A 15318-nucleotide genomic window follows, 5' to 3' on the forward strand; every position below is an offset into this window, starting at 1 on the left:
GGGAGGGAGCCTGCAAACAGTTCCCACTGCGGGGCTGGGGGAGTACCCTGCAAACAGTCCCCGCGGGGTGGGGGGAGGCTGGGGGACCTGCAAACAGTCCCCATCGCGGGGCTGGGGACCCTGCACAAACAGACCCCATGGGGGGGGGACTAGAGGGGCTGGGGGGACCCTGCAAGCAGTCCCCACTGCGGGGCTGGGGGAGTACCCTGTAAATAGTCCCCACAGGGCGGGGGGGGAGGCTGGGGGACCTGCAAACAGTCCCACGGAGGGGGGGGGGGGGGGGGGACCCTGCAAACAGTACCCAGGGGGTGGGGGGAGGCTGGGGGACCTGCAAACAGTCCCACGGAGGAGGGGTGCTGGGGGACCTGCAAACGTCCCCACGGAAGGGGAGTGGCTGGGGGACCTGCAAACAGTCCCTATGGGGGGTACTGGGGGGGGGAATCCTGCAAATAGTCCCCACGCCAGGGGCTGGGGGCGGGTCTGGGGTACTTGCAGAAAGTCTCCATGGGAGGGGGTGGCTGGGGGATGTGCAAACAGTCCCCGTGGGAGGGATGCTGGGGAACAGGGAAGTGGGACCTCGTGGTGGCGATGACCTCGTTAACAGTTCCCATTAAGCCAGAGGTCCACACAAGGTGTGGGGGGACCTGAGGCAGGTCCAGAGAGGACCTGTGAGTCCCATGGCCCCCACTGGTCTTCATCCTGCCACACCTCCTGTGCTCAGAACTTCCAGGCCATCTGACACCCCACTGCCCTCCACCCAAGGGGCAGCCCTAGGCAGCGTCCCCCATTCCTCCAAACCCCATGCTTTAGATAAGGTCTAAGCCCCTGACTCCTCACCAGGGAACCCTGTCCCCATGCCCCCACCCGCCACAAACCCTCCCGCAGCTCCTGCCCTGCATGGCAACAGCCGCTCTCCCACACTGCCCCTAAACTCTGCCCTACTCTACCTCTGCCCCTTGAGGCCTCAGGATCCTGCCCTTTGCCCACACCCCTTCCCAAGAGCCCTGCCCCTAGCCACACTGGCCTCAGCTGTTTGAAGGGGATGCTAGGTGCAGTATTGGTCAGGATCTTTCCCCCACGGTGGGCCCTCTGTCTGGACACAGCCACCACAAATGCTTGACCCCATGCTGAATGCACCCAGCCACCCAGTGCCAACGACCCTGCACACAGTCCAAGCTCCCAAGGTGTCCCAATGCTCATAAGCCCAGCCCCCCAATGTGCCCCAACCCTGCACACAGCCTATCTTCCCAATGTACCCCACTGCGCATGAGCCCAGGGCCCCAGTGCTCCCCGACTCTGCACACAGCCTATCCTCCCAATGCACCCAGTCTCCCAATGTGCTCTGACCCCACACACACCCATCCCCCTAATGCACCCCACCTCCACACACAGCCTGCCCTGTTCCCAGCTTAATCACAGAAAAGCTAACACAACCCAGCATACTTTGTGCTTTAGTTCATGGCTGGTGGGCACTCAGTAAGCCTCTGAGTGAACAGATGAGAGAGTGAAAGGTAGCCCAGGACTCAGCAGTCTCCAGAACATTCTGTTAATCAACAGGGTCCCTGCTGGCTGGCTGCTGACCTTCCCTGACCATCTCCTCCCTTTGAGGGCTGACACAAAACAAAATCTTTGGAAATCACTCATTTTTCCCGCAAACACGAATGTGACCACATTAGATCAACATCCTCTGGGAAGAAAGTGGAGCCAGGGACCCTGAACTGTCCGGGTGCCCAGACCATAGAGAGTGGATGGGGCTCCCCACCGACCCTGAGACACAGGCAGGCATCCACCCACGATGACTGAAATCTAAACACCAAGTCTCCACGTGGAAATTACGAAGGCTGACCACACCACATGGTGGCAAGGCCATGCTGCTGGCTGGAACAGGAAACGGAACAGTCGCCAGGTCACCCAGAGAACACAGACAGCTCCTTACTGGGGACCTCCCCCTACCCGCAGCTCTGTGATCCCACCCCAGATGAGGCATGTGTCCACAAAGGGCTCGCTCCCACAGGAGGACTCAGAGATGCTCACCATGGTCCAGCCACCCGCCAGGCAGCACCCCACCTGAAGCCCCAGGCTCTGCACATCTGTGGCAGCTGGGGCACAGGGACTGGCCGGGACAGGCCGGTGAGTGCTGCCCAGGGATGGAATGTTCCAGACCTTCCTCCGGTCTTGGGTGCACAGCCATATGCACTCCGCACAATCCAGGAAATAGCAAGATTGGTACATTTCATGGTAGCCAAATTTTACCTCCCAGGGAACGAAAGACGTTGATGATGAGGAAGGCATTAGGAGTGAGGGTGTGAGGTCTGCCAGTTTGTTGGAAATGCAGCAAAACACAACCAAGGCTGAGGGGGGGGCCAGGTGATGGGGTCTGGCAAGTGGGGGGTCATCGGGCACGTGCACCGGTGCTCACAGCAAACTCGCACGTTCCGTGCGGGGTGCTCATGATGAAACGTTGGGGGAAGCATGTCTTAACCAGCTTCACAGTGGGGGCAGGGGGCTCCCCCAGGAGGGCCAGGTCTCCAGAACCCAGCGCCCTCTGCCATCTGCCCACTGGCCACACTCTCAGGGCACTGGGGCAGAGCATAAGACCACTTGCTTCCTGGAACTCCGTACTTCTTACAAACAAACTGAGGTGGACCCAAGAACCAGCAAGGGGCTTCCGGAGTGCCTGCACTGTCCTCCTGGACCTCGACATTGACGAACACGGAGAGAAGCAGACGTAAGCATCAAACCTCGACAGGACCCCTTGGTCCCCTGGCATGTACACTGGGCAGCGCACCTTACAGCCTCTGAAAGCCGCAGACTCTTGGAAGCCCTGGTGATTCTGTGAGGAGTGACAAGGTCTGTCCAGCAAAGGAACACTTGTTTTGGACAGCAGCTTTCGGCTATGATCCCTGAGGTAGAACTCAGACTGAACAGAGCTGTCTCAGGTGCCAGTGACCTGGATGCCTGAGGACAGTAGGGGACACATGATCTGGAAGGCAGCATCTCGCTGGGCAGCTGCTGGAGCTTTCCGCCACAGTGGCCAGCCTCCCTCCCGGTTACTCTCTCGGCTCCCGGCATGGGACTCCAGGTACCCACTCGGCGGGTGGGTCCACGGACTGTGAGGAGCCCAAGCACGTCCAGCACAGCACAGGTGCTGGGCACAGGCACACACCCACTGTGCAAGGCTGGCTCCCAGGCCCCAGGTCACATGCAGAGGGGCGCTGCACAGTCTGCAGCTGGACAGGAGACAAAGTCCTGATGTGAGGTCTGGGTGTTGGCCTGGAGACCCGCCAGTGGGGGCTGAGGGAGGGCAGTGCATACTTGCCAGTGAATCGCCCCGTGAGGGCCCAGATGCTGGCACTAACTCGGTTTCCTGTTAGCCTCTCCCCTCCGTGGATACGAAGGCAAGCCACGCCATCCACTGCAGACTTGGTGCTCCCTTGCTGTCCCAGAACAAGGCCTCTTCCTGGGACTCTGCTGGCGTACTTCACCTGGAGTGCTCTCGGTGTATCTGCTCTACCCAAAACGGAGTCCCAGCACCTTCAACCCAAAATGAAACCAGAGCTCCACACATGCTGCTTGTGCGTCACACTTTAATAGCCACTCCGGGGCATCACGCGGGACACCCCTAACCATGAGATTCACATTGCATGGGACAGTGCAAGTCAGTGGTTTCAAGAAGAGAAGAAAGTCAACCTCTTACTGTGAAAACATAGCCACGCCTCAGAAAAGCAGCAAGTAAACCAAGCAGAAGCTCCTCCTTGTCAGAGCCCTGCTGTCCCACCCCAGGGCAGCTCCTGGGGTGGAGGGGGAGGGGTGCAGCAGAAACCTTGGTGCACAAGTGGGGCCCCCATGTGAAATTCACAGGGTGTCCCACAGCCAGCACATGGCACACCAGTTCCCAGGGCCCACCTACCCTTTCAGCCAACCCCAGATGGAGAGGAATGCAGGCAGCCTGGGGACAAGGCTCTGGACCGTCCTGTCCTCAGCCAATAGATGAACCACCTCCAAACCCACACAGCTGGGACCCTGTCCTTCCCCATCGGAGGGAAACTGCAGCTCACCTTGGCACAGGGGCACGTGAAGGGCTGGCTCCTCCTCCTGGGTCCCCAGGAGGACTCCTGCAGCTCACAGCCACAGAGCAGCAAGGGATGACAGCCACAGCTGCCCATGGGACCCTCTTTGGGAAGCATGGTGGGCGAGAAACACAAGCCAGCCACACCTGCAGCCCTGGGAGCTAGGAGGCCAGCCTGCAGAGTGCAGCAGATGGACAGAATCCTCCAGGGCACCCTGGCAGCCCCAGGGCTGCAGGAGCAGAGGGACGTCCTGGCTACTTGGCGACTGTGGGCCACCAGTCCGGCACAGACACAGTTAGGGCCACCAGGCTGCTGTTGGAGGTCCTGATGTGGAGAGGGCCCTTAATCTTCTCTGCCCGCAGCAAGGCGAGGCCCACGTCCCCCTGGCCAGCCCTGTACTTGCCAGCGGCCTGACCCGACTCGGTGAGCACTGGGGTGCCCAGAGCGATGCCATCCTCAGGGACAGGCCCCAACAGCTGCACTGGGAACAGGCGTTTGCGGATGACGCCCATGTGGTGGGTGCGGGCGGTCAGCTCCTGACCGATGTAGCAGCCCTTAGTGAAGCTGACACCATTCATGAAAGCCAGGTTGGACTCCAGGGGCAGGGCCACTCCTGGGGGCAGGTCCCGGACCCCCTCAGGAACGCCTGTGGGGTGGGAGGGGAGAAGCTCCCTGAGGACTAAGGCCTCCTCGGGGGCTGGGGGATAGTGGGCTCACGGAGAAGGGCCAACACTGGACACAGCCCCTGAGCCCTCCCCCCGCCCCCACCAGCACAGCCCCACCCCGTCCCTACCTTGCTGGTACCGGTGCCTGTGATAATCCCGGGGGTCTCCGAGCCGGCCTCTGGGCACCGGCACCAGGCCCTCATCCCGGACAAGAAGCCGCCAGCCCATGCGGGCGGTCCGGGGGTCAGGGGTGAGGACGCTGGTTCTGTCGGTCCACTCCCGCAACGGCGCGACCCCATAGACCTCCTCGGGGCGGTCAGGCAGCAGAGCCCACACGCGCAGCTCGGGGCACAGCTCCACCACAACCTTCCGCCGGATCCTGTACAGTGCCAGGTGTGTCTGCAGGGCGCCCAGCACCGCGCTGTCGCACTCCAGGAGGAAAGCGGGCGCCTGTTCAGTGAGCTCATGCTCCGGGAGCCTGCAGGTAGGGGCAGGGGCTCCTGAGGGTTGACCTGGGGCCACCGCTCTCCACCCACCATGCTCCAGACCCCAGGTCTGCTGCAGGACCCTCCCCGGGGGTGCGAACCACAGGGAGCGGTCCACTTGGTGGAAGACAGGCCGTGGCTGGGCAGGTGGGACCCAGGTCCGGGGACCACAGTGCTGTTGGTCTGGTCCTCCACGTGAGGGGGAGAGCTGCAGGCAGCCTCACAGGACCAGGACCTGCCTCCTCCAGCCCACAGAAGCCAAGGGTCTGAGGTGGGTGCCCTCAGCACTCACGATGGGGGGCAGGCTGGGGGGTAGGTAGGACAGCAGGCAGCGGACAGAGCCGAGGGGATGTGCTGTGAGGCCACACACAGTCTGCCCAGAGCCACCTCCCACTTCCCAAGGAGAGCTCTGGAACCCTGTCAGGGCCCCACAACCACCCTAACTGCACTCTGGACCCCCACTGCCACAGCAGCAACCCTGGAACCAGGTGTGCTAACCACATGGGACACGCAGCACAGAGAAGAGACTGGTACAGGGACCTCAGGGGAGATGTTCAGGACCCACAAGAGTATATAACCAAGATCCTGGTCGTAGATGTGGACTGGACTAGGATCCCCAGCCCAGTGGAAACAGAAAGGGAACGGATAACACCTTCCATGAGCGTGCCTGAGAAACTACCAACTAGTGCCCCCGACCCCTCCCCCAGGGCCCATCATCTGGTGTCCCAGACCCCTCCTCAGGGCCCAACATCTAGTGTCCCAGACCCCTCCACAGGGCCCACCAATTGGTGCCCCCAACCCCTCCCCCAGAGCCTATTATCTGATGTCCCAGGCCCCTCCCCCAGAGCCCACCAGCTGGTGCTTTTGACCTCTACCCTTGACCCCATTAGCTGATGCCCCAATCCCTCCCCCAGAGTCAACAACTGGTGCTCCCCCACCTCTCCCCTCAGCACCCACCAGTTGGTGCCCCTGACCCCTTCCCCAGAGCCCACCTACTGTGACCCCAATCCCACCCCATCACTTGGTGTCCCTTACATGTACCCTTGACCCCATTAGCTGGTGCCCCAGAACCTTCGTCTCAAATCCATCAGCTGGTGCCCCTGACCACGCCCCCACAGCCCACCAGCTGACGTCACCCACTTCTCAGAGCCCACCAGCTGGTGCCCTGACCCCTCCCCTAGCAGCCATCAGCTGGTACCCCTGACCAGTCCCATAGAATCACCACCTAGTATCCCTAATCTCTACCGTTGACCCCATTGCCTGGTGACCCCGGAAACTTCCACTCACACCCACCAGCTGGGGTCCCGGACTGCTCCCCCAGAGCCCACTAGCTGCTTCCTGACCCCTTGCCCAGAGCCCACCAGCTGATGTCATTGATCCCTTACCCTGAGTCCACCAGCTGGTGCCCCTGAACCCTTCCCCACAGCCACCAGTTGGTGCCCCAGACCCCTCCCCCAGATTCTACAACTGGTGCCCCCCTACCTCTCCTCTCAGAGGGCACCAGCTAGTACCCCCAACCCCTTGCCCAGAGCCCACGAGCTGGTGCCACTGACCCCTCCCCCAAAGCCCATCAGCAGGCGACCCTGACCTCTACCCTTTACCTCATTAGCTGGTGCCCCTGACCCCTCCCCCAGAGCCCACCAGCTGGTGCCACCCACCCCTCCCTGCAGAGCCCACCAGCTGGTGCTCCCCACCCCTCCCACAGAGCCCACTAGCTGATGTCCATGGCCCCTCCCTCAGAGCCCATCAGCTGGTGCCCCCAGACAGTACAGGATTAAGTGCTGCCCTGGAGAAACCAGTTACCCCACAGGAAAGAAAAGCAAGGACTTGCTTGGGGTCCCACCTCTGGGGGCTCACCCTAGAGTGCACACTCTATTGTGTCCACATTCCCCACCCCCACTCCCACCACAAACAGCAGCCATGGGTCACACTGATACAGGTGGGCAGAACCACAGGGTATCAAGGTGTGTGAGTCCAATCCCAAGCAGTTCCACTTGTCAGACTTCGAGGTGACCTACTGGTCAGACAAATGGTAAAAAGCCAGGAGAGGAGCTGGGGTGAGAAGGGCAGGTGTGCTGCACAGGGAACAGGGGACCCAGCGGTGGTGATGGAACAGCTGTCCTCATCAAGGTCACAGGGGCCACATGTGTGACCAAGGCACAGACACCGGCAAGTGCGTTCACACATGCTGGCGCATCGAGTCTGGGGGGGACCCTGCATGAGCTCTGTTAGTGGCCCGTGTCCCACCCCTGATAGTGACCCCAGACTCCAGGAGGCAAGACACCACCCTGTGGGACTGGGGCAAGAGTGCACAGGCCTCCCTGCTCCTTCCCGTGCTCCCTGTGAATCCACCATTATTTCAAAAGAGTCATAAAGGAAAAGAAGCTGTCTCAGAGGACGGGGCTCCAGATGTCTATGCAGATTGGGAGAAAGCAGCAAAGGGGTGTCTCCCACCGTAAACCGCCCCGCACCGTTAGGGTTCTCTGCCACATGCACCTGTGTTTTCATTTTAAGTCTCGTGTAAAAACCACCCACAGAGACAACATGAAAGATGGCAGAGGAGGAATCAGGCAGGGCTGGGCACAATGTGAGGTCATGGGCACCACGTGAGCACCAGCCTCTGAGGGTCCTGGCCAGGGAGCCAGGTTCCCAGGGGTGCTAAGGCAGGCCAAGGCGGGAAGGTCCCCATTCTGGGTTCAGGCACTTCCCTGGCCACCTGTGCCCATGACTGTGTGCCAGGCAGACCCTGGGGACCAACAAAGCTAGAGTGCACCCCGGCCCCCCTGTGCCCCCAAATCAGACTGTCTGCTGCACTTGCTACAGCTGAGGAACAGGGGGTGGTGGGGAGGAGGTGCACCTGTGCCCAGGGTTGCTTGCCAGGCCTGACCCATTCGATGTCAGGAGCACCAACACCCCCAGCCCTGAGTCACAAGCACAAATGTCCCCAGATGCCCGGTGGCACTGCCTCTGGGCCAGTGTTGCCAGGTAAATTTATCAGATAAACAGTGAACGATGTCTTTAGCAAAAAGCACCTTCCAAACACTGCAGAGGACGTCCTTACTCTAAAAGTCACCCGCTGTCTGTCGTGCCCTGCACTCTTGTTGCTAAGCATGGCTGCCCCTCCTTGGGTCACAAGTGCAGCTGCAGGAAGAGGGAGGCTGGGGGACAGCTGCGGCCTTACCAGCTGGCCTGGCTGTCAGGGCACAGGCTGTGTGAACACCAGAAAGGGAGGCCTGGGCCCGCCTAACCCCATGCCCAGAACACAAGGAAACCTCTCCCCCAAGAGTCTGATGTCCTCTCTGCACAGCACCCACCACCCTGTCATCTGCGACCCCCATAAACACAGGGGGTCTACCCTATGATCACACAAATACGGTCCCTCGAGGACGTGGCAGGTGTCAGGGTGTGAGGTGTGGGCAGGTATGGGACACAAGGAGGCCAGCAGGAACAGGATTGTACCTGGAGAATTGAGTCAGGCTGACTGGTGTGCTCCAAGGCACTTGGGGGAGTGGCCTACCGGGTGCCCATGGGGGACTGAGGACATAGTGCCCTCCAAGGTCCCCAAGAGGTGCCCCAAGGAGTGAGACCACGGCAGGGGGACTGAGTGGAGGCCACATGGGAGCCACATGGGAGGTTCCTGGAAGTAGGTGTCCCTGGCCCCACATTCCACTGAGCACACACAGGCCAGACTGCACCACCCAGGAACTGCTGAGATCCACACGAAGGGAAAGAGGTGGGAAGGCGAGGTGCATGTCCTGCTGGAAACAAGGGAGCAAGGGACCGACCCGATCCACAGAGCAGCAGACACAGACTGGGGAGCTTCCCACAAAAGCCAGCAATACCGTCCGTAGTGGAACCCAGAGCACCTTGTATGCAGCCAGTGCCTGAGGAAGGCTCCCCAGACAGCACACGTGTGGCTGGGACAGGAACACACACAGCCTCGCCACAGGGAACGAGGACAGCAGGGGGAGGAGACCTGAAACATCACATGTGACCAGGGGCCATCACTCAGAACACACAAGAACACTGAAAAGTTCAAGGGTCAAGAAACAGACAACCCGATTAGAAGTGGGCCAGAGACCTTAACAGGCACCTCCCCACGAAGAATATGCACGTTGCAAACAAGCCATTGCTTGCTGGTGGGGACCCGAAACCGCACAGCCACCATGGAAGGATTTGGTGGTTTCTTACAAAACCAAACATTGTTGCATGGTGCGACCCAGCAGTCGAGCTTCTGGGTCCTTACACAAAATCCTGGACATGGATGTTTACGGCAGCTTATCCACAACCACCCAAACTTGGAAGAACCAAGACATCCTCCACGAGGTGACAGGTGAAGAGACTGAGGTCCATCCACGCCAAGCGACATCACTCAGTGCTAAAGAGAAATGGCTTAACCACATGTCACTAAGTGGAAGCAGCCAATCCAAGATGGCTGCGCACTGTGGGACTCCAAGTGCCCAGCGCTCTGGAAAAGGAAAACCACGAAGACAGGAAAAGGATCCCCCCAGTGGCTTCGGGGATTAGGGAAAGGAGGGATGACTAGGGACACAGGGGGGCTGGGCTGTGAGGGTGGTGACAGCCATCACGTGATGGGTCCATGTCATCCCATACTTGTCCTCCCCACGAAAGGATGGGCCCTGGGTGCTGCAGCATCAATGCGGGTCCCCCAGGTGGGGACGCTGCCCTGAGGTAGTCTGTGCCTTCCCCGCGGTCATGCTGTGAACTTAAATGGGCTGCAAAAACTAAAGTCCACTTTCAAAGCAAAAATCCCAAGCTACCCCTAGAACAAGGTGTTACACCTGGGAAACCAGAACAGGGGGCCACGAGGCAGGAAGTGGATGAACCAAAAGGAGAAACTCCAGAGAGCACCAGGCAGGGACACAAAGCGGGACAGAAAGCTGGACAGCGCTGGGCTCCCAAGAGGGTGGCCCTCTCCCCAGAGCAGCCCAGTCAGCCTCAGGTCAGGTGTCCTCCCCTCGATGCCCAAGCCCCCCGTGTCCTTCCCCAAGTGACCCGCCCTGAAGATCCTTTCGCAGCCTCTGAGAGTTCACGCCAGGTGCCCGGGCTCCGGGTGACCCCTAGCAATACGCACCCTACGCGTGAGGCGGCCTGCCCCTTCGCGGCTCCCGTCCCTCCTCCCTCCCCCTGGGTGCCCCTGCCCCTCGACCTTCCCCCTGGCTGCGGCCGCCTCTCCTCCCTACACCTAGGTAGCCCAGCCCCTTCTCTCTCCACCTAAGTGACTCGGCCCCGCCCGAGCTCCCGCCCCTCCTCCCTCCCGTTGGGTGCGGCCGCCTCTTCTCCTTTCCTCGGTGTGTCCCCGCCCTCCTCCCGCCCCGGCGGCCTGCCCTCCTCTCTTCCCCCCGGCCTCCCGGGTGTCCCCGCCTCTTCTCCTCTCCTCTGTGCGTCCCCGGCCCGGCTCCCGCCCCTCCCTCCCTCCCTCCCCCTGGGTGACCCCGCTCCGGATCCCGCCCATCCTCCCTCCCCCTGAGTGGCCCCGCCCCTCCCCCGCCCCTCCGGGTGGCCCCGCCCCGGCTCCTGCCCCTCCTCCCTCCCCCGGGTGCGGCCGCCTCTCCTCCCTCCCCCAGAGGCCTGCCCCTCTTCCCTCCGCCTGGTGCGGCCGACTCTCCTCCCTCCCCCGGCGGCCTGCCCCTCCTCCTTCCCCCTGGGTGTCCCCGCCCCTCCTCCCTCCTCCGTGTGGCCCTGCCCGCCCCGGCTTCCACCCCGGCTGCCGCCCCGGTTCCCGCCCCGGCTCCCGCCCCTCCGCCTTCCCCCTCCCTTTAGGTACTGCAGACGCCCGCTCTCACCGGTAGACAATGACGTCGTATAGCGTGCGGCCCTGAATGTTGAGAAAGTGGGCGTAGCCCGCCCGCGCCGGGGGTGGGGTAGCGCCGGCCGCAGGACCCGGAAGCGGCAGCTCATTGGTCAGCAGCCCCAGGAGGAACGGCGCGGAGTCTGGCCCGCGCACGCGCAGCAGGGTGCGCTCGCCCAGCGGGAAGCAGGCCCAGGCCGCTCTGTCTGCGGGGTCGCCGCCGTGACGGCTCGAGCCGTGGGCGAGGCGGCGCTTCGGGGTCGCACGCAGCCGCCAGCGCCAGGCCCGGCTGCCGCGCCCCTGAGCCGCGCCCCGGAGCAGCGCCGCGGCCGCCATCTTAGGGAGGAGTAAGGCGGCTCGAAGGGGCGGGCTGGGCGGCGGCGCTGGCAACCGGGTGGACGCCACAGCGGCCTCTGCCGGCGGGCGGGGCTACACGTGGGGGCGGGGCGTGCGCGGGGACGAGACGTGCGGGGCGGGACTTGTGCGGAGAAGGGCGGGCCTGCGCGCGAGACGGAGCTTCGAGAGGGGCGGGAACGAAGTGTGCTGGGCGGGACTTGTGCCGACGAGGGGCGGGGACGGAGCTATGAGGTGGGGCTTGTACCTGAGGGGCGGGGCCAGGCGCTATCCGTCAGCCTCCCGCCCCGCCCCCTGACTGTCCTGGCTGGGCACCTCCATAGGACGCACCTGCCCTGCTCCTGGTCTCCAAGAGGTTTCCTCTTGCTTTACTATGGTGATGTGCATGTAAGATGAGGGTCTCCATCGCTGAAATCTCAAGCGCATAGTTCAGCCCCAGCCAGCGCGCGCTTATCGTGTACAGCCGTCCCCCACTTCTATCCAGAACTTGCCTCTTCTGCCGACCACTAATCCCCTTCACCCGGCCCCCAGCCCCTGGGGCCCCCAGTCCCCTCTGTCTCCGGGAACCTGACTCTCATGAGTAGGATCGCACAGTGTGTGTCGTGCTGTGACTGGCTGATGCCATATAACGTCCTCCAGGTTCGTCTGTTCGGTAGCAGGTGTCCGAGCTTCCTCTTGAAGGATGGGTGAGATTTTGTTGTATGGATGTCCCACAGGTTGCGGACGTCTGTGTTACTTCCACCCCTTCGGTGTTGTAGATGTTGCTGCCATATGTATGCACATCTCTCGGAGACCCTGCTCTCAGTTCCTTTGGGTGTTGTTTGCACAACCATGCTCCTGTGTGTCCTCTGCTCACACTCTGCCCTTCTCTCTGACACTTAGGATCACCCCCTGTGCTTGAGGGGAAGTCTGCCACACCAGCTGGAAGTCTGCCACACCAGACTGCCACACCAGTCTGACCCTGTCCACATGGAGTCAGCGTCAGACCCCACAGGCTCAGCCCCACAAGACCACCCCCACTTCAGGCGCCAACCCCAAGTCCAGATGACACCTATGCTCTGAGCCACAGGCAACAGATCAGAGGTTCCCACGGCCCTTCCTCAGGTTTGATGAATGTTCTGGAGGGGCTCAGAGAACTCAGGGAAATGTTTCACTTTCTAGATTAGTGGTTTATTACAAAAGGATATGACTCAGGGACAGCCTGATGGAAGAGACGCCCAGGGTGAGGCACTGGGGAAGGGGTGGGAAGCTTCCATGACTCTCCAGGCATGTCACTCTCCCCACATCTCCACGTGCTCCCCAGCCTGGAAGCCCCCCCCCCAACCCCAAGACCGTCCCTCTCAGTTTTCTTTGGGGCTTCATTGTATAGACGTGATTGATTAATCCATTGCCCATTGGTGATTGATTCCATCTCCCCTCCCCAGAGGTCAGGGGCAGGACTGAAGCCTCCAACTCTGGTCCCACGGTGGGGTCCATAGGCCACCAGCCGCCATCCCTAGGGGCTTTCTTTTTTTTTTTTTTTTTTTTTTTTTTTTTTTTTAACGTTTATTTATTTTTGAGACAGAGAGAGACAGAGCATGAACGGGGGAGGGGCAGAGAGAGAGGGACACACAGAATCAGAAGGAGGCTCCAGGCTCCAGGCTCTGAGCCATCAGCCCAGAGCCCGACGCGGGGCTCGAACTCACGGACCGCGAGATCGTGACCTGAGGTGAAGTCGGACGCCCAACCGACCGAGCCACCCAGGTGCCCCCCCTAGGGGCTTTCCAAAGTCACCGCAACAACATGAACTAGGGCTTGTTATGAACACCAAGACACCTTCATTGCTGTCTTCAGTTGGGAAACCCAAGGGCTTTAGGAGCTCTGAGCCAGGAAAGAGTGACAAGGGCCAAGTCCGTATTTCTTACTATAAATCACACTATCACAGGCATGTACCCTGAGGGCAATTGCCAGTTCATACAGTAATTCTGTGTCTAATTTTTCAAGGAACCTCCATACTGTTTTCCTAGGTGTGTGAATCAGTTGTGCAACAGATGCCACACACTGGGTGGCTTATACAACACACACCTGTTTCTCAAAGCTCTGAAGGCTGGAGGTCCAGGAACAGGGCCGGTGTCTGCTGAGGCCTCTCTCCCTGGCGTGCACATGGTGCCTTGTCACCTCTGGTGTCTCTTCTGAGAAGACACCAGGCCTGCAGGGCCAGGGCTCAGGGATCCCTAATTACCTCTGGAGGGCCTATCTCCAGACACAGTCACACAGGGGACCAGAGCTTCGCATGTGGGTATTTGGGGGGCATAGCTTTTGAGCCCTGTTTCCCCCATCAGCTGTTGTCCTGTTTTTGCTCCCCTTTGGGGGAAACTGAGAGACTGTGTGCTGCATAAGAACTGCCTCTTAATCCCCCTGCACTCCCCAGAGCCCCAGCCGAAGTGGGAGATGGAAGCTGGCTTCCTGCCCCCACCCTGGATCTGTGTGGTCTGGGCTCCACTGCCCACTGCCCCTCCTGTCCTGATTGAGCTTTCTGAGCTCTAGTCCCAACACTGTGTGCAAACGGGGCTGGAGGCGAGGCCGAGCCAGCCCCCGGTGTGGGGCTCCAGGGCCATCCTTGAGCCCAGCTCCGTGCGTCCCCACCACGTCACCAATTCCCCCAACCACACTCCAAGTCTGTGTCCGCACACAGGGCATTTCCCCAAAAGTCCAGACCCACAGCCTGCCGGGCACTCCCCCTTGAGTGTCCTGTTCCTGAAACATAAGCATGTTTGCACAAACCTGACCTGCACACCGCTTCCGGGGCCCTAGAGCTCCATATCTGACACCTCCCCTCCACACACCTGCATCCAGGAAGTGGGGTGGCTGTGTGACACCTCACTCCCACAGCACATCCCCCTGGGATTGATCAGGTGGTCTTCTCAGGACTGGATGCTGAGAGGACCACGTGAGAACAACTGTGACTGCTAAAGCGCACCCCACTATAAAGGGGTTACGGCTCCATGGTTAGTGACCCCACGGCCTTCCACCCCAGGTCATAGCACTGGCCCCTCACCCTGGCCTCCTCCTAAGGCCCTGGACACTCTGCTGATTTACCTGGTCTGAGTGCCTATGTGGCTCCCTGCTGCATCCCGAGGGCACGGGTAACATGGGCCATCTCAGCGTGAACGGCCCATCAGTACACAGTTGGAGCGCCAATGCTGGGTGCCCGCCCATCCCTGAGCCTCAGGCTGCTCAGCCCCCCTACTTGCCCAACTCCCCCTTGTCCTGTCCAGCCCTACCCAAGACCATGCTGCCCAAACCTGTGAGGTACTGGGTCTCTCCCAGCCGGGCCTGGCAAGCCTGGCTGACAGCATGGTGAGGGATGCGGATGGCCCCCCGAGCCCCCTAGGTTCTCCCAGGCCCTCGGTCCCCCTCCTGGCTGGCATCCTGGCTGTGACCTGCCATTCCTGGTATGTGGCTCCCCTGGCCGCTGGCCACTGGCTGCTTGCCCTTCATGGAGAAGGTCTTCCTCTGCCTGGCCTGGCATTCCACAGGTGACCCGGCACGTCGCTGCCAGCTTGGGGAGGATGGAGAGGAAGCGGCCAGGACAACACGGGGTGGGGGGGAAGGGGCGCGTTCCTCCAGCCTCACGTCAGCCGGCCCCTTGGCCAGCAGAGGAGTCTGCTTCCCACCAGCACTGCCGCCCGGCGCCACCGGGAACCGTCCCGACCTTCCTGGCGCAGTCCACTCGGCGCTGTCCAGCACAGCAACTACCCACACTAGGGCTGGTCAAGTGCACAGCAACTCAGACCAAGTTAAATGAAACTTTCAGCTTCTCGCAAGAGCCACACTGAAGTGCCCAGAACCACACGTGGCCAGTGGCTGCCTGCACCTGCCAGCTAGCACTTCTCCAAGCCCTCTACTCCGGGAAGCCCTCCCAGATCTCTGGGCCAGCCTAGCAATGGGGA

General features: G+C 61.2%; 1 protein-coding gene across 1 annotated transcript; it reads right to left on the minus strand.

Annotated features, from left to right (window-relative positions):
- Positions 1–3570: 3570 nt before the first annotated feature.
- Positions 3571–11368, minus strand: IBA57 (iron-sulfur cluster assembly factor IBA57). The gene is made up of 3 exons (XM_049648380.1): positions 11028–11368; positions 4864–5213; positions 3571–4716 (listed from the first exon to the last, which is right to left on the minus strand). The coding sequence occupies exons 1-3, from the start codon at positions 11366–11368 to the stop codon at positions 4325–4327; spliced, it is 1083 nt and encodes a 360-aa protein (XP_049504337.1). The 3' UTR covers positions 3571–4324.
- Positions 11369–15318: the final 3950 nt, after the last annotated feature.

This window comes from Panthera uncia (genome assembly GCF_023721935.1).
Source record: "Panthera uncia isolate 11264 chromosome A1 unlocalized genomic scaffold, Puncia_PCG_1.0 HiC_scaffold_17, whole genome shotgun sequence".
NCBI lineage: Eukaryota > Metazoa > Chordata > Mammalia > Carnivora > Felidae > Panthera > Panthera uncia.